At 39.0% G+C, this 21387-nt stretch overlaps 2 protein-coding genes across 2 annotated transcripts in view; one reads left to right on the top strand and one right to left on the bottom strand.

The window, feature by feature from the left end:
• The window catches only part of hk1 (hexokinase 1), a 28027-nt gene extending 20237 nt beyond the window's left edge, over nt 1-7790 (top strand). The window contains exons 14-21 of the mRNA XM_042500056.2: nt 1060-1179; nt 1501-1596; nt 1689-1788; nt 1873-2056; nt 2198-2353; nt 2575-2662; nt 3981-4126; nt 5796-7790. Coding sequence (XP_042355990.1) covers nt 1060-1179; nt 1501-1596; nt 1689-1788; nt 1873-2056; nt 2198-2353; nt 2575-2662; nt 3981-4126; nt 5796-5943 — 1038 coding nt within the window. The 3' untranslated portion in view covers nt 5944-7790. The remainder of the gene's footprint in view (nt 1-1059; nt 1180-1500; nt 1597-1688; nt 1789-1872; nt 2057-2197; nt 2354-2574; nt 2663-3980; nt 4127-5795) is intronic.
• A 783-nt stretch (nt 7791-8573) lies between these two features.
• tacr2 (tachykinin receptor 2) lies at nt 8574-19818 on the bottom strand. Its single transcript, XM_042499830.2, has 8 exons — nt 19623-19818; nt 18868-19020; nt 17245-17540; nt 12719-12913; nt 11636-11786; nt 11388-11507; nt 11220-11296; nt 8574-11144 (listed from the first exon to the last, which is right to left on the bottom strand). The coding sequence occupies exons 1-8, from the start codon at nt 19653-19655 to the stop codon at nt 10820-10822; spliced, it is 1350 nt and encodes a 449-aa protein (XP_042355764.2). The 5' UTR covers nt 19656-19818; the 3' UTR covers nt 8574-10819.
• Nucleotides 19819-21387: the final 1569 nt, after the last annotated feature.

Raw genomic sequence — 21387 nt, 5'->3', positions numbered from 1 at the left:
AAAGTGATGCAATTTTCTGAATTTACCCGACTGTTCCAGCTGTGATTTGTAATTCGCTGTTATTATATCCACATCACTGATAATCATGTATCAAAATCCCATTGTGTAAATAATTTGTAAAAAAAAAAACTGTTGCAATCGCAACATTAAAGGTATTTGGTCAGAAATGTCCAATATTTTATATACTCCATATCTCTGATCCATATTTTTATCTTTAAGTACTCCTGAGCACCACCCCCTTCAGTTATGTCCCCGCAGATATTTTGTACCGGACAGCTAATAGAAAACACATGTTATGAGGTCTCTGACTGATGTGTGGCCACTGACGCAACATACTTGACTTTTACCTTGAGGCATTGTGAAATCATTTGAGTCAGTGGCATAGGAAATATGATATACTGGTATGTAAAGTGAATAGTAAAAAATCTTGGACACAAACCATGACTCATTGCTACGACAATTTTCTGGCTAATATTAGGATTTAAACCACTCCTTTAATGTGCTCTACAAAATCCATGCTATGTATGATTTTCCTAAAACACAATCTACACTAATACAATAGTAATCCCTCCCAATTTATGAGAGGGATTTATGAAACTCTAGAAGTGGTTTAGGGTGTCTTTTTCTGCAGAGACTCTGCTCTCTGCCTGGATTTTCTCTTTTCTGTGTTGGGGACATTTATGGGCATGTACCCACACATTGTTTAGATGAGGTCAGAGCTTTGGCAAAAGGTAGCGACTACCAGACTGTAAGCATCAGGCTTAAAAGAGAGACGGCCTAACCTGGGGTTTGCTTGTTCTTTCACTTCCACTCGCAAGTGTGTTTAAACTAACTGAATAGTACACCTTTTTTAGACCAAATGGATTACACTTGTTACTTCCTGTGGTCCATTATTTTTGCTAATTTTGCCAGACAGAACAGTAATCTGGCCACTAATAAATACTGAGGGTTAAAGGTACCAAACTGATTACCGGAGGCTCAAAATGGAGCAAAATATGCTAAATGTTCTCAATATAAGTGCTGTAGTTTCACATATTGTCATATGTTGTTTTCTTCCAGTTGTTTGATCACATTGTGCAGTGTATCAGTGACTTCCTGGACTACATGGGGATGAAGAACGCTCGCCTTCCTCTGGGTTTCACCTTCTCTTTCCCTTGTCGACAGACCAGCCTGGATGCTGTGAGTGTCCTTTGTCTATGATGTGCTAAACTGTCTCTTACTTCCTTGGGAGTCTTAAATCAGAAACACACGTATTACCAGCATCAAGAGGAAACCCCAGATGTTTCCAAACTGCTTTTCAAAAAGCAGATTCACAAAACTGCTTCATGAGCCCAAAAATTACATTATCTGAGCCACTAGCAGGACATGAAATCCTTGTATGCTTTGGAAGATATGACAATTCTCACTTTTGTGTGTGTGTGTGTGTGTGTGTGTGTGTGTGTGTGTGTGTGTGTGTGTGTGTGTGTGTGTGTGTGTGTGTGTGTGTGTGTGTGTGTACAGGGCATCCTGGTGACATGGACAAAGGGATTCAAGGCAACAGACTGTGAAGGAGAAGACGTGGTGGGTCTGTTGAGGGAGGCCATTAAAAGGAGAGAGGTAGGATATGAGGAGCAGCATCATTCACTCAAACATGGAGCTGTGAGCAACAATGTTGACTGTGACGTTGCATCATGTTCTTCCTTCTTTAGGAATTTGACCTGGATGTAGTGGCAGTAGTGAATGATACAGTGGGAACCATGATGACCTGTGCTTATGAAGAGCCCACCTGTGAGATAGGACTCATTGCTGGTTAGTTTACCTGAAATCTACTATTTGTTTGCCAGTGTTCATTTTTTGTTTTTCTATCTATATAACTAATGAGTCTCATTACAGGCACAGGCAGTAACGCATGTTACATGGAGGAGATGAGGAACATCGAGATGATCGAAGGAGATGAGGGACGGATGTGTGTCAACATGGAGTGGGGGGCTTTCGGAGACAATGGATGCCTTGATGACATTCGGACAGAGTACGACCGTGCTGTGGATGACTTCTCCCTCAATCCAGGCAAACAAAGGTTAAAATACACACACACACACACACACTCAGAGAGTCAGACACGACACCTGTTGGGGCATTAACCGCTTATTTCCTGTATGCATAGATGTATTGATGTATCTTTACATGTGCATGTTTGGTGTTTGCATTTGTTTTACAGATATGAGAAAATGTGCAGCGGCATGTATCTTGGCGAAATTGTGCGGAACATCCTGATAGACATGACCAAGAGAGGATTCCTGTTCAGAGGACAGATTTCTGAAACACTGAAGACGAGAGGCATCTTCGAAACAAAGTTCCTCTCGCAGATAGAGAGGTAAGAAAATGTGTCTCAAGGATGTGAAAATTAATCTGGACTTTTGTCTCTCATCTTTCCAAACTGTGAAAGTGACATCAGTCCCAGCTGATTGCACTCCATTAGCACCCCTTGTAGACCAGCTTCTGCAATGATGTATCTTTCCTTATTTTGTTGTTAGGCTACTGATGTTTGACTTTATTTCCTTTCTGCTAATGGCTAATGTTTTTGTCTTTCTCCAGTGACAGATTGGCTTTGCTGCAAGTGAGATCCATCCTGCAACACTTAGGACTGGACAGCACCTGTGATGACAGTATCATAGTCAAAGAGGTAAGGTGAAGCGAGTGGAAAATGTTTGCACAAAATATTACATTAAAATTTGCTTATCAAACAATAGCACAAAATCATGTTAAGTAACTAATTCAGCGTCATGCTCAACCCTTAATAATGTATCAAGGGCAGTTAATCACACAAACTCTTGACCATTATTGCACCTTAGAGGGGAAAATATTCGCCCAGTTAGCAATTTTTTATCAGTAAGGAGTAGTGAAGTACATGTAATTAAACTAGCGGATTAACTGCATTTAACCGTATCTTACTGGTAGCCTAACTACCTTCATATTGTTTTTAGTAATTAAAGTATTCCATTACTTTTTTGCCATTTTTTTCCCTTTTGTTAACTACTGAAAATACAAGTAAAAAAATGAAATAAGAAAATGAATAATCTTTTTGATTTTATTTCAATGAGTCATAAGTATAGATTATAGCTATTTATTAACAAATATTCAGAGAAGTTACCTGGATTAACTGCTTGGTGTAACACTCCCATCTAGACTCTAGTTTCTGGAGGCAGTTGTCTGATGGACAATATATGTATATTGGGTATTTTATCATTTTGGTTTATGTATGATCTTTTAACAAGTAAGCACTTTCTGACATAAACTCAATTCAGTGTTTCAGTTTTTGGCTGACACGTGGATTTCTGTTTTATATTTTGTTATAATTTTACATTACATGCACATTATGAATTTGATCATTTTTAATTTGTTTTAATTAGCTTGAGTTAACCAAACTGGATTTTTCCCTCAGGTAGCTTTGCTGTAGTTCGGCATCTTCCGCTGTGAAGTAATTAGTAGTTTGTAAAGCTGTGCCTTCAAAGTAGCTTCACCAGCACAGTTTACTAGGTATACATGTACCTAGCTCTAAGGTGACCATTCAGTTGAATTATCACCTCTCACAGTTTCAACAAACACTGAACAATATAACTGTCACGAAAGTGCGGGACTGTTGAATCAGACTACATTACTTTCAGCAATGTGTACCTCATAAAACTGGCAAGTGGACATTGTGAAAGAATCGGAGCCCAACAATATATTATTATCACACTTGTCTTGTGAAAGAGGCAGGGATATGTGACTATACAAGAAACAGACGTAAGACACGACACGATATGATATACTTTATTGTCCTCGTAGGGGACATTTGTCTTGGACTCAGTGCTGCACAGATAATGCCTCCACTCCACGTGTTAAGTTTTATTTATTTTCAGTGTTGGTGGCGTGACATAAGACTTTCTGGCTCAGCAAACTGTGGCACCAGTGCTCTGTTAAGTGTTGCAATAATGATAATCATTATCATTGTTATGCAGGTATGTGGTGCAGTGTCACTCCGTGCCGCTCAGCTGTGTGGGGCAGGAATGGCGGCTGTGGTCGATAAGATCAGAGAGAACCGAGGACTAGACCATCTGGACATCACTGTCGGGGTGGACGGGACGCTTTACAAACTACATCCACAGTGAGTTGAATTCATCAGAAATTGATCATACTTAACCTTTCACTGGCCACTCAAGTGCCTAAGAAACCATGACAGGATGCAACATATGGCGACCACACCAGTTTATGTTCTGGTACAGCTAATGAAATCTTTAACTTTAATATGTAAAAATTGTGTTCGTCAACCCTGGGGGAAATTACGAAGGAGAAGATAAGCAAAAATGCAAACAAAGGCAGGTCCAACCTGTTGTGGACAACAAGGAGCTGTAGGCTCAACAAATAAGTCTCCATGTCAACTCCTTTTTAAATCCTGTCCTGGCAGTTTTCTTTCTCAGCCAGCTCATGATAAATGTAACTGTTGTTGTGTTTGAGCCGCCCAAGGCATTTGGCAGAAAATCATTCTGGTTGATGACAACATTCATGTGCTACCTGCTTGTCTAAATCTAAAAAGAGAGACCGCAGCATGGAGCAAAGGACACTGGCTGTATTAGACTGGTTTCTTGTGTGCTCACTTGTTTTATATTGCCAAATGTTAACAGTGTGGGTAGTAATTCACACCCAAACTGTGCAGACCCTGCTATTTCATGTTTTTGCATTTACATTTGCCATACTCATACAGCATGAGTACTGCACACAAAAAAGCAGTAATCTGAGATTCTGATCACATGCACCAGTCTGATACACTAATTTAAAGGTACGCTTTGCAGAAGCTTATTGCTTTTAACACAGCATCCAAAAACTAGAGAGTGGATTAAGAGAGGGAGTGGCATTAATGAGAACAAAGCAGTGAATCACAGAAATAAAACCACATTTTCTGATTGATTCATGGCAGTTACATTGTGTATTACAAATAAACACACCCACAGTGCAGCACTACCCCCCAGGAAGACACCGCAATGCCAGATTTTCTCTAAATTCAGCTATAGTTCATGATTTTTCCACTTGTCTCAAACTTGCTTTTAAGAAAACAGACACGCAGACCTGTAGATTGCGCCCACAGGGTAAAGAAGAGTGACTGAGACATGGGTGTAACAACATTTTTTAAGTTCTGACCTTGTGCTGCTGTTGGCTGGGGGCTACACTCACAGAGGTTCCTCAGATATGTACTTAAGTACATTCATTGAGTAAATGTATTCGGTTACATTCCAGCACTGGTCAACAGAGGGACACAGAGTAACAGACACTGCAGTAATTGGGATCAATGCACCAAGTATAGTAGTATTTCTTTAGCCTTGAATGTTATAATCCAGTCATTACAATTACTATTAAACATCATCTAAATTTGATTAAAAGATATACATGCATTTTTTAAATGCGCTGGGCAACAATTTGCAGCCTTTGAAAATGAGATGTTTTTCTCTTATCTGGCTAACATTGGCACATTTACAGAAATGTTGATTAATGTGTGTTGTCCCTATAAATTAAAGAAAAGAAAATTAAATTAAATTAAAAGTTTACAATTCCTGCTAAGCTGGTTTAACTAGAGGAGTGTGTCTCTTTATTCAGGTAGCTTTAACTCGCTTTTCTGGAACCTGCAAATTGTTTAACTTGTCAGATGAGTAACAGTTGCTCTGCAGTTTTAGAGACACATCTCCATCGTTTCAATATTACATTTACACTGTCTTTTTTTCCTTCTCAGTACAATGTTTTTCAGTTCACTGTTTAATGTCAAACTTTTTGTCTTTGCCTAGTTTCTCTGGGATCATGCACCAGACGGTAAATAAACTGGCCCCTCAGTGTAACGTCAACTTCCTGCTGTCAGAGGACGGCAGTGGGAAAGGAGCTGCACTCATCACAGCCGTGGGCTGCCGGCTGAGACAGGAGCTGAACAACAAATAGAAAATGTCTTTTATGTCTCGCTGGTATCTCCCTTCTTTTCTGTGTTTCCCCTCTCTCCTCCTTTCTGTTCTTCCCCCTTGTCTCCCCTGTCCTCCTGAAGCCAACCAGTCCAGTCAGCGCTCCTGTAGGTGCTTTAGTCGGTCTACATGACAGAGAGAGGAGATCTCTGCTGTGTTTGGTAGCAGAGAGTCAGGCCCTGTGTTGTAGTTAGAAAATGTTTGATTAACCATTGTGACAATACCCAGACTCTTAAGGTTTTTGTGTTTTCCGAGGTTAAACGTATCTGTAGAGATAAAAACGCACGCATTCAGCTCCTGTAAATAATATGCAGGGCAGAAACAAGAGTCCACACACTCCTGTAATGCTCCCATGAGCTGTGTATCATCGCCATCTATGGGACTCCTCTGATAACTGCAGTCTGTTACAATATACCAAGTACAACAGTTGCAAGACAAAAAGCATTGCAGAGAGATGTTTATCTTTGCAACATTTTGAGTGGATGCAGGGACATAAAAACACTGTTTTAAACCAAAGTTTCCAAAGTGTGTCTGCTGTCTGCTGTAGGCGACTCACTGTCTCTACAACAAGAGGCATGAGGTGATATATAAATGTGTAATGAGATGAAAGGGAATATTTTTGCTTTAAGAATGTTGATATCTTACCCAGATATGAAACAATATGTTATACATACATTGTTGCTATTTATTTTATTTTTGTATCAGACAATGTTGGAAAATATTGCTGTTGCAATAATGAGGCACATGGAAGTCCCCTTAGCCGGTACCTGTCCTGTAGTGTTTTTTTCAACCACGTCAGGGCAGAAAAGTGATAAGAGCGGGATTTTTACCTTGTTTGATCTGCAGGAGATGCTTGCTAAATGTGCAGATTTTATGTAATTTATGACAGCAATCCTATTCTACTCCGATGTGCTCTATACTGTAAAATATGACCAAAGAGCACCTGTATTTTACTATTCTTTTAGTTTTCTTCCCAGCTGCTGCTAAGTTGTCGTCAATGTCTTAAGAGGTGCTGACTACCCTCATCATCACAGTGAGACTTACCACTTACTCAGTAACAGCCATGAAACAGGAATGCGGTGCTAACATAGATGCCAGTGGAACAACAATGGCCAAACGACCTATAAGAAAAATATTACAGTGACTGAAAGGGGAATTTGAACATTTTGGAAATAAAGCTTCTCGCTATACTTATGCACTGTACTCCATATGCTCCTACAGACTCAGAAGGGTAATTAAGTGAACTACTGTATGTCTTATTAATAATTCAAACCACAAAAAAAGTCATTTCTTTTTGTCTGCAATAAAATCAAATAATGATATTATTGCTATTACTCATTGAAATTCAGGTGAAATTGTCCACTTGCATTTTTCTGAGACATATTTTAATTGTAAATCCTAGAATATAAGAGCACAAATGCTTTTTAAATAATGGCACTGTAGCTAACAGGTCATTCTGGTGCATGGATAAATCAGTGAGATGCTACAGCACATTTAAAGTTTCATTAACCACAGTTAAAGTTCTGGTTTGTGGTGACAGATTAGCATCAATCCAAAACTGTTACAGTTAAGAAATCTCAGCAATGACATTGCAGGCAAGTTGAATGTCCATTCCTACCTATTACTCACACTGCCAGGATAAAAAGGGCCAGGCTCTCCAGCAGGTCCTGAGCTGCCTTTAGATGTTCCCGAAACTTGCAGAAAAGTCTGAAAACCAGCCCCACACCACACAGACACTTTAATGTCTTTGCTTCTGTTCACAAAACCCAGACTGTATCTGTCCAACACTGTCAATCAATCAGTCACTAAATAAAGACAAACCTGTGTCTACCCAGTGTGTTGTTGGCTGTTCAATTGGCTAAAAATATTTAAGGAATACTTGACCTGCAAAATGACCATTTGTAGGTATGAATTACTCTCTGCATGTTAGATATAACTGTGAGGAAAACCTTTTCTTCAGAAAAGGTTTTTCTCTCAAACCTCCATGATGAACGGTGAATCCAAAAAAGTGAACGTTCCCCATGAACCAAAGTAAACAGGTTCTGTGTTTAACAGCAGCAAAACAAAAAATCTGTTTACAAACTCTCACACAACTCGTGCAGTTTAATCCAAGTCTACTTTATCCAGTCTCATGCTCAGTGGCCTACTTTCCAAACACATGCATATTTGTTGAAACCACATGATTAAAAATAAATAAATCAGCACAAACAGTCTCATGCACGACTGAGTGCGTGCGCTTAAACCATTCCATACGCAGGCGCGTGTCAGGCACGCACAGGTAGGCGGAAGTGTCAATTCTGTTGTGACTTTTTTTGTGAAAATCCACGTGTTAAGGAAGTACGATTACGTATCAAGTTGTACGAGGATTTGTAATCGGATGTTTTGATATAGTTTTGCTGTTGTTAAACGCGGTGCCCGATAAAGAATTGTGGAGGATGTTGTTTATCATGGAAGAAAAAGAAAGTTGTTCTCAAGAACTGGACGAAACAGGCAGTGAGTAATTAATGAGTAAATGGAAGCTGATTGTACGGGTGAAGTACTCTTTTAAGCTCTGTCAGCATCAGGCCTTCTGAAGTTTCATTAAACTTAGCCCGGACCTCTGGAGCAATTTAACTAAGTTCATTTATTCAAGTACATTTATGGAATGACAGATTATTAGAGCTGGGCTTTTTATCATTGTTAGGACTCTACAGCCTATTTAAATCAGGGGCTATTTATAAAATATTCAAGGCTGTAGCCTCAGACACCTAGGCCTGAAAACACCTCTAGCTCCCAGCGCTGCAGAATGAGGGCCAGACCTCTGCCCCCTCTGTAATATTATTACAGAGGGGGCAGGATATAATGTGTAGAGGACAACAGACAAACCATTGCACTTACATACATACAATGTCATATTTATTAAACATATTATTAACTTTTATTTTAGGCCACAAACAAATACCCTGCTGCTTAGTGTAAACAACAAATACAGATGTTTTCACTTTTTCACTGTGTTGAAATTTCATAAAGTTGTTGCAAGGAATCAAAAGGTTTTCTCTACATTCAGACACGTTAACACTAACAAAGCTTTTTACAACATCTGCTGCATGGTCACACAACCATCGCGCAAGTACAACATTTGCATTTCCACTTCATCAGCGTATTTTACACATAAAATAATATGATATTCAATAGATTACATTTTTCATCACATTCGTCTAAGTAGCTGCACTTTTATAATCTCAACACTACTTACACTGACCATATAGAAAAATACAGTTGTCACAATCTTTTTGAAACAAACTATATGAGCACACACTGTGAAACTGATGTGTTAAAGCAATGAGCTGTACACTAACAGATACATGCTAACCATTTAACTAATAGGGAGGGATATCCAGCTGCTTTTTACTTCTAATATGTGCAATAATAGTTAATGTTGAAGTTTTATGTGTGTTTGACACAGGAGGTGATGCCCTCAAAGTACTGAGTATACCGCTGTACCGTCAGAGTATAAATAGTTAATTCTGTGTCTGCTATTTTCATATGTTGAACAAGTTTGATTGTAATTTTATGTTTATTTTACCACTAGGCTACTCAGACAGAACTCCATTAAATGAACTAAATGCTGACTTCATAAAAGTCTTTTATGAAAAGATCATCAATATGGCCAATCCCTATTCACTATAGGAGCTAACCTGCACGTTGGTGTTAAATTTGAATGCTGGCCAGACTAAAATTACCTTTTTTTCCAATAAACTGAGTGACCGATAACTGTCTTTAACTATTACTGTGTGTTATGGTGGGTGAAGTAAATAAGTGCATCAGAAAGTGTCCCCTTGAGAAAAAGCCAATTTCTCGTCCAAGAAGTCTGTGGCAATAAAAAGAAGAACAAACCCACAAAAAGCAACATTATTAAGGCTTGGTGCTGATGCCAGCGGATTTTTCATCCAGTCTATGCTCTTAAAAAACAGTAACAACACAAAAACTCTACTGTTACACAAAAAATATATACACAGTTCACAGCAGAAAAGTGATGGAAGAAAGGATGTAGATGATTTAGAGGAGGAGAGAGATTCGGCTCCAGTAAAAAAAATGAATGAGACTTAACTACAGACTTTCCTACTGACAGCAGATTAGAGCTGCAACTAATGATTATTTTCATTATCTGCCTATCTGCAGATTATTTTAATGATTAATCGATTGATCATTTAGTCTATAAAATGTCAAAATATTGTGAAAATGATCATCACTATTTAAAGTTACTTCTCCAAACGTCTTTTTTTGTCCAACCAACAGTTCAAAACCTTAAGACCCTTCATTTACTGTCATAAATGACAAAGTAAAGCAAATTCTTACATTTAAGAAGCTGGAACCAGAAAATGTTTGACACTGTTTCTTGAAAAACACTGACTGAAACGATGTATCGCTTATCATAATAGTTGGTATATGGTTTCTTTCATTGGATTAATTGAATAATCAACTTAAAGATGAAGCTTTACGGCAGGTCTTAACAATCCAATCTCTCTTGTTGTTCGGCATCCAGGTAGCTTCTTTATATATAACTTCATTTTTACAGGCTCTTATGACCACTTTTGCATGAGCAAAATATCCATCAGCTTGGTTGTCGAATTCATTTATATCCCACTTTAAAAAAAGAGGTCATTGGTCCAGAGTCAGGTCCAATGAACAACACTTCACTTCAAGGTTTTCCAGGTGGATTAATGTCCCCATATTTTGCTATATATTTATAATATCTCTGCTCGGCGGTTGGCAGCATCTTTACTCAACGAGGTCTATTTAATCATCAGCTCTGTCACTGTACAAAATCCCTGTTTCCTTTCTATCGAGGACGACCTCTTCATGGTTTGTTTCAGCACTCAGTGGCTGTGCTGCAAAAGTCTTTCAGCTGGGGATTTTATATCATCCAGCCTCTTCACCGCATGCGCGTTGTTTGTGCTAAATGTTTTCGATGGTGTTTGTTTTTTCAGCTGAATGCAGGCATCTCTCTCCTTGTTTATCTCAGCACTGACAGCCACGTTTGTGTCAAAGTTTGTTTTGATGGAGGTGTGAGTGCTATTGTTGCGGTGGCTGCGTGTCATGGTGACTCTGAAGGTGTGTGTGTGCTGCAATTCCATCCTGTCCTCCTCTGACACTTTGATAAAGGGACACCAGGCGAATGCATGACGGAAACCAGCACGAAACCTGCAGAAAGAGAGAGAGAGTTGTTTTTGGGATACTGGAACTTGCTGAATTAATGGGAGTGAATAAGTCGTTTACCTTTGGTTTAGACAGCAGTAAATGATAGGGTTGTACATGGTCGAGCTCATTGCCAACCAGAATATGGAAAGATACACCTGAGAAAGAAAAGAAACATGATGCTGAGAAAATAAGTCAAATGAATCAGACTAAAAAGAGTTAATAACAGACAGAAAAGCAGCTGCTAACCTGCTGAATGTAATGCTGTTTGTAAATGTCTCTGTTAAATGATCCCAGTATGAAGTAGATGTGGTAGGGCAACCAGCACAGGGCAAAGGTCACCACCACGACGACCATCATCTTCACCACCTGTCAGAGATCACAGAGAGGAGGATACGCTGACTTAGTCCAGGTCATCTGAGCATTTTGATCACAGTGAGGTGTGTCAAAAGCTCAGATTTATAGTTTATAGCAGTAGAAAAACAAAAGAGTGTGACCTTTCTCTTGGCTGTTATCTGGCTGTGGTAATGGTCTGTTGCCTCTCCAGGGATGTGCCCTCCCCACAATGATCGGCCGACTAAACTGTAGGTCACCAGCATCACCAGCAGAGGGAGCAAGTAGATCAGCAGTATCACTGCATACTGGTAACTGCAGAGGGAGAGAGACCGAGTAAAGCAAAATGGGTTAAGATATTGTGAATGATCCCTCTGGTTGATCTCTGCTATCATAGTTTATTTTGCCTCTGAACTAACCCAATTTACTGCCTTACCAACATTTAAATAATTTAAATAAAATAATAATAATCATAACCCTCCATAAGAGTCAATCAAGCTGCAGTTAAAAGTGTAGAAAAGAAATTGTCAAACCTCGGGAGCAAAAGAGATAAGCCAGAGGGAAAAAAAACATCCACATACACAAACTGTACCAATCTCGTAACTGTACGCTAGCAGTCCTAGATTTTTAGAAATTTGTGCACTATAATACTGATTTGCATTAATTTCACCTTGTAAATTCGCTAACAGGTGTCTTTTCCATTTCAAGGACTTTACATGCATAAATATGCATGAAAAGTGTCTGTATAATACATTATTTTATCGAGCAAAATGTCCTTCAGTTTATCCTAATTGCAATATGAAGATACATTATGTAAAAACCTGTCTCTACTTTCCAACACACATTCCATGAAATGTTACAATAACAGTCCTTTACAAATTTTTCTTTTTTAAACAATTGTTTCAGTCTATTTCTATTTATAATTTAAAAATAAAATACATATTTCTCATCTGAAATTCATAATATGTTCATTAAAGTTTGGATCATAACACAGGTCCCATGATCAACAGGAGGTAGTATCACTACTGTCTCCTGAAGGCCATAGGACGACCAAAGGAAAGTTCTCTCATTCAGTCAGTCTCAATCTACAGTCCTGTTACCTTAACTATTTCTTCTTCATAGTTCTCATACTATTACCATTGACGTTATGTGGCTGCATTTCGTTTCATGTCACAGATCTTCCTTATTGTAAATGTCTGTCTGTTTGTCTATCTGTGTTTTCTATAACAGTATTCTTGTTCTTTCACCTTAGTTGATGTGTTCCTCCGTAATCGTCAGGCCAGTCGACCATGCACACGGTTCTGGGGTAGTAAAATATTGTCACACTGTAGTAACACTGAGGGAAAGCCAGTAAGACTGCTACAATCCAAATCATGGCGATCACAACCTTAGTGGAGGTGGAGGAGAGACGGGGCTTCAGAGGGTGGATGATGGCCATGTACCTGAAAGAAGACAAAAAGGCTGATTCATTACTATCTTTTTTTTACACAGAAATCTGATGTTGGGCGTACAGGAACAGGCAGAAAGAAACCAGGGTGACTTTGTAAAAGGTCGTCTGTGTGTGGGCATCTGTGCTGCAGATGATCCTCTCATGAAAAAAACATTCATCAAACCATTAGCTGGGAGATAATATTTTCAAAACTCTTTCCTTGTGATAATTTAAAAAATCTGCTGGATGTTTTTCATTGTAAGCCTCTATCAAAATTCAGCCCTGCAATAGTCTGGCAACCAGAGTGTAACCAGCCTCTAGCCCAAAGACAGCTGGGATAGGCTCCAGCACCCCCGCGACCCTTACAAGGACCAGCGGTTACAGACAATGAATGAATGAATGAATGAAAACTATATCAGAGCATCTGTTTACAAACTCTCACACAACTCATGCAGTGAAATCCAAGTCTCATTTAGTCGTATGCTCAATGCATTTTCACTAATAAACCTCAGTATTGGAGTCTGGCTTTGAAGTGAGCATTGATAAGATAGTTCAGTTTAAATAGTAGATTGATTTTTTTTTTTTTTAGCAAAAGTGCACGCAGTATTGAAAGTACTGAGCATACGACTGGATAAATGAGATTTAGATTACATTGTACGAGTTGTGTAAGAGTTAGTGAACAGATGCTGTGTCCCCAGACAGTCAATAAATCAATATGTTTGCCGTTTCTTGTGGAGGCAGGCGAGAAAAACAGTTTTGTGCACAAATTTGAGGTAACACAGCATGACTTATTGATTTACAAATGGTCATTTTGTGGATGCAGTATTCCTCAAAGATATGATTTCACTATCATTTTTAAATTGTATTTGTTGTATTAAGGTAGGTGAAGCATACATGAAAATAAAAATGAATGATGCTAATAATTTGTAAATAAGAGAGTACAATGTTATCAGTTATTCTGACTCTTTTGTGTAGAAACAACCCCACTCTCTGGCCTCTTTTATCAATTCATTGCTCACCTCTCATTTCCATTCTCAGTTAATTTTCTGTTTTGTTTTCATAGTAAAATCAGACCCACTTGTAAAAAAGGGTAAAGAGACCTTTTAGGGTTGTTGCTGTGATGTGCTGGTGGCAGGGAATTATTGTATGAATGCAGATTATGTTTCAGAATTTATCTGTTTAACATATGATTGTTTTTGCTTGCTGCTGCAGCTGCCGATTCAAAGCAAAACTGATGGTTCCATAAATGGAAAACTAATGAGGAGGCATTATCGAGTTTTAAGCAGATGTTACTCCTGGTTGATCTTAGCATATGGCTCATCCATCCTGAGCCACAAAGAGCCATGTATCTCCTATGTTATGTATATGGGAGAATAAAACAGTGGGAAAACTGCGGTAAAACAGTGTCTGTGTCATAGAAGCAGCGAGGTCTGTTGTTGCATGTCACAACCTACGGCTGTTTTTTGTTTGGTTTTTTTTCATTATGCGTATATACAGTAGACATACCACACACACACACACACACAAAACAAAATGTTCTTGCTCCTCTTTATTTATGCATCTACTTTTTTTATCCAGTTGCTTATGATTTGAATATCATCATTGATTCTTTTCTTGTATTTATTTATATCATCATTCGATTGTATCTGAGGCTTTGGCAATATTGTTTTACAAACATTCATGCCAATAAAGCAAAATGAATTGCATTGAATAATGAATGCTCCAGTGAAACGCTCTCTAGTACAACTGCATTGCAGTGTACAAACAGGTATGAGTCTATTGGGGCCACCTGTGCTTTCAAATGCAGTCTAACACAACAGCACTGCGATAAATCCTGTCTTTGTGAAGTTTATAATGTTCTGTTTTTTTTATACTGTTTTAGTAAAGTGTGGATTAAACAGTATGGCTTAATTACTAATGGTGTTTTACTCTGTTGAACACCTTATGCATGTAAATGGAGGTGGACAAATAATGACTTCCATACAATGCAGTCAATACAACACATCCAAGCACCGCCTATATAGAATAAACATACACTTAATTAATGCAGAATTTGTAGCAAGGAATTATGTCACATGTTTAGCACAGTTTCAGATGGGGAGCAGACCGACCATTCATGCTCCAACACGCATTAATAACATCTGTATCTCTGCTGCTTGTTGACCCATATCTCCTTCATGCAGCATTTTCCTCGTACAGGGTGAACACTTTCTGCTGCTGCTGATATTAAGTGATGCTCATTCATCTGAATGAATCATAATTTCACAAGTAGTTTCTCTTTAACTGCAATTGACAAATCTCTGACTCACAAAGAAGCTCTGAAAACATTCAGTTAAGAATAATCTGATGAAAACCTTTGTACTGGACCAGCCACCTGTTATTAAAGACCAAATACATGCAGGTAGTTTTCAGGATATTTTGTACTTAGCAACCTGTATGTTAATAACATATATACATAATTAAAATCCATAAAGTGGGAAACATAATTTTGTCACATAGTGTAGTAATGTAGCAGTCAAGCAGGTTATTTGTATACTGCTGAGGTGACTGTTTCAGTAAGTGGTCATCCATCCTTTTCTGACTGTTTCCATAATTCAGCTCCAAAATGGGGTGTTGTTGTAGGACACAAGGATAAGTCCTTCCATTAGTGTCCAGTGTCTGGTACATTGTCTTTGCTCTGGTTTATTTTGTGTAATTCCAAATGCAGCAAATGTACAGATTACTCAGCGTCAGTGTTCCCATGATCATCTGGTCTCATATCTGGGTCAGGTCATATGGTCATGTTTCATCAACATCATGCATTATGTTTGTTTTTGACGGGAAGCATGGAAAAACTGCCCTTGTGTGTGTTTATCCAACACTGGATCGACTCCACAGACACACCACCACGGGCATCCACCTTTAGTGAAAATGCTGATGCTTTCAAGTCATTAGAAGAGTACCAAGTCCTCAACTATTTAGGTTTAAATTCCCCCCAAACAGATGGCATTGTCAAATACCATATCTCGTGCTCAGCTGTAAGAAGTCTCTGCCTACCTCCAACAGATGGACCCTCTCAGTTACTGAGCTTTGATCGTCCATCGCTGTGTTAAAAACAACACTGAGAGGGGAGTTTCAATCCATATGATGTATAACATTACATGTATTACAATAACAGCAAGGCAAATTACCCGTTCTCCCTTCTGAAAGTACGAACAGTGGATGAAATCGTGTATCACCTTAGGTTGGGTTGCAGTGGCTGTCTAGTTTCTCTCATAGTCCTCCCATGTTTGAGTTACACTATGAAGAAGCTTGTCACGAAGTTACCATTACTTCTCTTTGTTGTGTTGTCTTCTTCCTTTCTGCTGTCTTGCAAAATATTATCAGATTTTCTGAATTATTTTTCATACAGATTGTCTTTCTGTTTACAAGACATTTATTGCACATCTATTGAGAGAGATCTTCGACAAATTGTGATTTGTGACAGTGGGCTTATGAATAAAAATGACTTGACTTGTTTTAAAGCAGTGGTTCCCAACTGGTGGTTCGCGGTCCAAGAGTGTATCAAAGGTCCATTCTGAATGAACTGCAAAGTGGCTGAAGAACACGTCAAGTTTGTAAAAAAAAATAAATAAATAATAAAAAAAAAGACTTTATTTTGAAGTGCAGTGAATTTCCGGCACAGAGCTTTTACTTTGAAGCGCCATTTCCTGCTGTTCAGCAACTATTATATAGCCCTGTTCTTGGTATTCCTTGATCTATTAACATGATGTGCCTTTTCAGTGTTTTGTGTCAATGATCTTGAAGCAATTTTATGCACTTTTTTGATTGCATTGCTTTTTATTTGCGTTTTAAGTGATTGCCTTTTATTTTGCAATATGTTTTATTTCTTTGTGTTCTAAGCCTACATGTTTTGTGACTAAGGATAAATCTGGACCCCATGGCTGGACCATTTGGGAACAATTGTTTTAAAAGCATACAGACACACTTAGAGGCCCTGTGCTATTCTGCTTGTTGTTTGGACACATTTAAGGCTTAGTGTTTGCACATGGAGAAAGGTGTGCTATCTGAGTTTAGGCTGTGATGACTGTAGTTTATATTTAGAATGTGTTTTATCAATAAACATACAGTGCAATGAATGAGTTTTTGGGCCACCTTTGTGTTAGAGTTTGTTGAAAGAATTGTGAAAATTGAAATCTGTGGAAAAAGGTGAATAGTGTTTAATGTTTTGGGAAATGTGTCTGTCTTTTGGTAGACAGTGTCATGGTATGGGAAGTTTAGTTAAAATGCCCAGTTATAATGGAGTAAATGATCAAGAAAAACTGTAATTTGGTCTTTCTTTGTTTCGTAAGAGAGATTTCCTACCTGTCCACTGCGATGGCAGCCATGGAGTATATTGATGAAAACATGGCGGTGATGGGGAAGAAGTTCTGAAATCGACAGTAGCCAAGGCCAAAGTACCAGTCGTTGTGAAGCGCATAGACAAAGTTGAAAAGAGTGTTGAAGGTTGCCATGGAAACGTCGGAGAAGGCCAGGTTGACAATGAAGTAGTTGGTTACAGTCCTCATGCGTCTGTGAGCGAGAATAATCCAGATCACTGTGACATTCCCGGTGATGGACACCAGGATGATGAGGGAGTAGGCTATAGCCCACAGAGCCACCTGAGAGAGGAGAGGAGAGGAGACGAGATCAGAGGAGAGGAGAGGAGATGAGAGGAGAGGAGATCAGAGGAGATCAGAGGAGAGGAGAGGAGAGGAGATCAGATGAGATCAGAGGAGATCAGAGGAGACCAGAGGAGAGGAGATCAGACCAGGGGAGAGGAGAGAAGGAGACAAGATGGGAGGAAGAGGAGAGGAGAGAATAAGAGGAAAGGGGAAACAAGATGAGGAGAGACAAGGAGAAGGACATAAGATGAGAAGAAGGATAGGAAAAAAGACAAGGACAAAGAAGAAACAAGAGAGGAGATGAGATGAAAGGTTGGAGGAGGAGGAGAGGAAAGAAAATAAAAGAGGAGAAAATGAGGAAAATGAGAGGAGACAAGAGGCATGGGGGGTTAAGGAAAGATGAGGAAGAAGAAACAAGGAGAGAGGAGTGGAAACCACAGTAAGGGGAAACAAGAGGAGAGAGGAGGAGTGGAGAGGGAAGGAAAGATGACAGAGGAAATGAAAGAAGAGAGGAGGAGATGGTACAAGGGGAGAAGAGAGGAGCGAAGAGAAAAAACAAGGAGGAAATGAGAAGGAGAAAGGGAGGCGAGAAAGAGGAGAAGACAAGAGAAGAGGAAATGAGAGGAGAGGCGTTGAGGGGAAAGAATATATGAGGAAAAGGAGAGAGGAGGAGTGAAACAAGAGCAAGAGGAAACGAGGAGACAAGAGAAGAGGAGAGAGGAGGAAGGGGAAATGAGGAGGAGTGGAAACAACAGGAAGGGGAACCAAGAGGAGGAGTGGAGAGGAGAGGAAGATGAGGAAGAAGAAATAAGAGAAGAGGGTACAAGAGGAAATGAGATGAGAGAAAGAGTCAGAAGGAAAGGGGGGAGAGAAAATGAGAGAGGAGAGGAGGGAGATAAGAGGGGTGATAGGGAAAGAAGAGATGGGGAAGAGGAAGCAAGAGGAGAGGAGAGGAAGAGACAGAGAGGAGAGAGAATGTTAGGGAAGGAGACAAGAGGAGAGGAGAAGAAGAGGAAAAAAGAAGAGAGGAGAAGAGACAAAAGAAAAAATTATCTCCACAAAATGCTGCCCCAAATGACAACATTTGTAGACTTTCATAAAAGAGAGGATAAGTGTTGCACCAGATTCAACCACTGGCTCATCTGCAGTCTCTGGGCAGTCAGACACAAATATCATTAGATCAGCTTTAGTGCACTCTTTCTTTCATTCTTTCTCTCAAGATTCCTCTAAATGCTCCTGTTCTCTCTGCTGGATGTAACTCCCCCATTGACAAAGAGCTGGCACTGACTTCAACCACTTTCATCTGCGATTTGTGTTTTCCCACCTGCCAGTCAGGCTGCTGGAACTGATTCCCAATGGTTTCGTTTCCATCCTCCAGCCAGTCGGTGGTCACTGAAAATGGGAATGAGGTGGCCTCCATATCTCCTTCAACGTGTTGAATAAGATTCTTGCCATCCATTTTTTCCCCCCAGTTCACCTGGTGATAGAAACTTTATGCATCATGTGAGACATAATTATTGAATAAATCACCCAAAATATACCTTGCTTTGGAAAAAAATCTCATGCAGTTTATATAAGCTTTTGCAAAACACTAGCTGATGAATTTATATTTCATTTTAAGCTGACTGAAACATCCATGAATTTCAAATTTGAGGCAATCTCTTCAGGTGTTACACTGTCAGAACATTTGGCTCAATGAAAAGCAGCACCCTTAGTTAATAATCATACATCATATCACCATTATGGCAACTTCTGCAGTCTACTGATAGCCTAATCTCACAGTAGCACGTTAGCTTTAATAAAACATCCCTTTGTGCACTGAGTAAAGCTACAGTTTGTTTTCAGTCCACATTTGTTTGAAAATATGGTTTGATAACTGTTATAAAAAAATTTTTAAATCATTCATCGCGCATCATACATTAGGGTGACGCACACACACAGACACACACACTTTGGGTGCCGAACTCAGTCTAAAACACAAGTGAATAATTATTGCACTGGAGAGCACTAGTGCAAGATGTTCTTTTCAAAAATAAGACCAAATTTCTGTCAGATCATTACTTTAATTTGCTTACCTACCTGAATACGCGGTTGAGTTGTCAGTTTCGACATCAGTTTGTCCAATCCATAGTTAATAACGTCCGAAAATTAGACTGCTTCTGCGTAAAGGACAACCGGATCCATCCAATAATCCATCAAGACATCCTCACTCTGTCTCTCTGGCACACGCACATACCCACGCTCTCACTCTCTCCTGGAATGCGTAAGTAGCTGATTACGGTGCAAACTGCTGAGAGTGAATGAGGCGCGCTGACAGCCGGCACGCGACTGTGCGCGTGCGCCAATTCAGAGGAGGTGGGTGGGGGGGTTGAACAACTCCACACTCTCATTTTCTCAATTTCTTCTGTGTGGAAAAAATGAAAAAATATATATGTATTGCAAGAAAAAGAGGAGTGGCATTATTATTTGAAGGCATGTGTTGGCTGTGCATGACTCCATCTAAAACAGCATGAGTAGAGTATGAATGAAATACGGACCAAATCAGCAGAGGGCTGACAGCTTGGATAGGAAATGAATTTCTGCAGCCATCATTTCCCAGCTCCCCTGATAAGCTGAAGCCCCTCTGTACTGGTTTCCTCTTAAATTGACCATAAACTATTAATTATCTATCCTCGTCTATTGCGCAGCATATAGTAAGGGAGACACCGTGAGGGGTGATATGTAACATGTACACTGTAAAATCTGACAAGTTGATTTTACTTAAAATAATCTTTGAAACCAATTGCTTTTAAAAAAGAAAGCATAACCACAAATCTTAATGTATGTTTATTTTATATCTATGTTAGGTTTTTAATTTAAAAAATGTGCTGCATTAACTTAATTTTGTGAAGTTTATGCAATGTAAAAATGACAAGTGAAATGACCTTGTTCTTTCTCAGTGTTTGCAACAGCAGTAAACCAGGTGACTAACCTTGATCATGACAAAGAAATGTGCAAATATGACCAACTAGGCTGCAGGCAACAGAAAAAATATGGATATATAGAACAGTATACTTTGCTTACAGAAGTTGCTAAACTTAGAAATGTATCATTTTAAGTTGCAACAATATTAAGTAAATAAAATAACAAATTTTTAAGTAAACATAACACTTTTGCATAAAGTAAGCAAAAATTAAGTCACATTTTACAATGGTTTCCTAGATCTCCTTTTTTTGTAAAATAAAATCAACTTGTCAGATTCTACAGTGTATGCTGGTCCTCTGAGAACACAGGGAGAGCTCTTTGGGGATTTGGCTATCCATACCTTCATTATGTGTAGTAATGTAATGTAGAAGCACTGTATGTTACAGGCCAAAATGAAATCCCCACTTCCTCAGCTTCTTTAATGGAGTTCACATAAAAGTTACTCTAGAGATGACTATTAGATTTTTGCATCAAATGAACCCCAGCTCAATGCGCCCAGTTCCATACATTGCACTACGTTTGGGAATTTTACATGGACCACATTTGCAGGGATTGTGTCACCTGTCTTCTTAGAAAAGAAGGAGAGTTTTGGCATTTTCAAACATTGGCATTATGTGTGTTTGGATGCATTATATACAGGCCAAAATGAAATGTCCACCTAATAAGTAAAATGCTTCTTAAATTGAGTTTACATAAAGTTCTGTGAATACTGCATGAAGATTCATCTAGATTTTTGTGCCAAATAAACCCCAGAAATGTTGCAATTGGTTCGTCATTGCTTTGCATCTGTGATTTTGACACTGAACTATTCTGTGATGTTGGTTTTGCACATTACCATACAATGTCCTCATTCCCATTACTTTTGTTTTGCACTGTAGCT

Source organism: Plectropomus leopardus, chromosome 1 (genome assembly GCF_026936395.1).
Source record: "Plectropomus leopardus strain MGB_pleo_1.0 chromosome 1, ASM2693639v1, whole genome shotgun sequence".
Taxonomy (NCBI): domain Eukaryota; kingdom Metazoa; phylum Chordata; class Actinopteri; order Perciformes; family Serranidae; genus Plectropomus; species Plectropomus leopardus.
This window is presented reverse-complemented; position numbering and strand designations above follow the sequence as displayed.

Bases quoted from the DNA above. Each gene is read 5' to 3' on its own strand.
- tacr2 (XM_042499830.2), bottom strand. From the start codon at position 19,655: ATGTCGAAACTGACAACTCAACCGCGTATTCAG. The intron at 12,914-17,244 runs GTAGGAAATCTC...GTCTTCTTTCAG, and splicing joins GCTGCCATCGCAGTGGACAG to GTACATGGCCATCATCCACC. The intron at 11,508-11,635 runs GTCACACTCTTT...GATCTCTGACAG, and splicing joins AGATAACAGCCAAGAGAAAG to GTGGTGAAGATGATGGTCGT.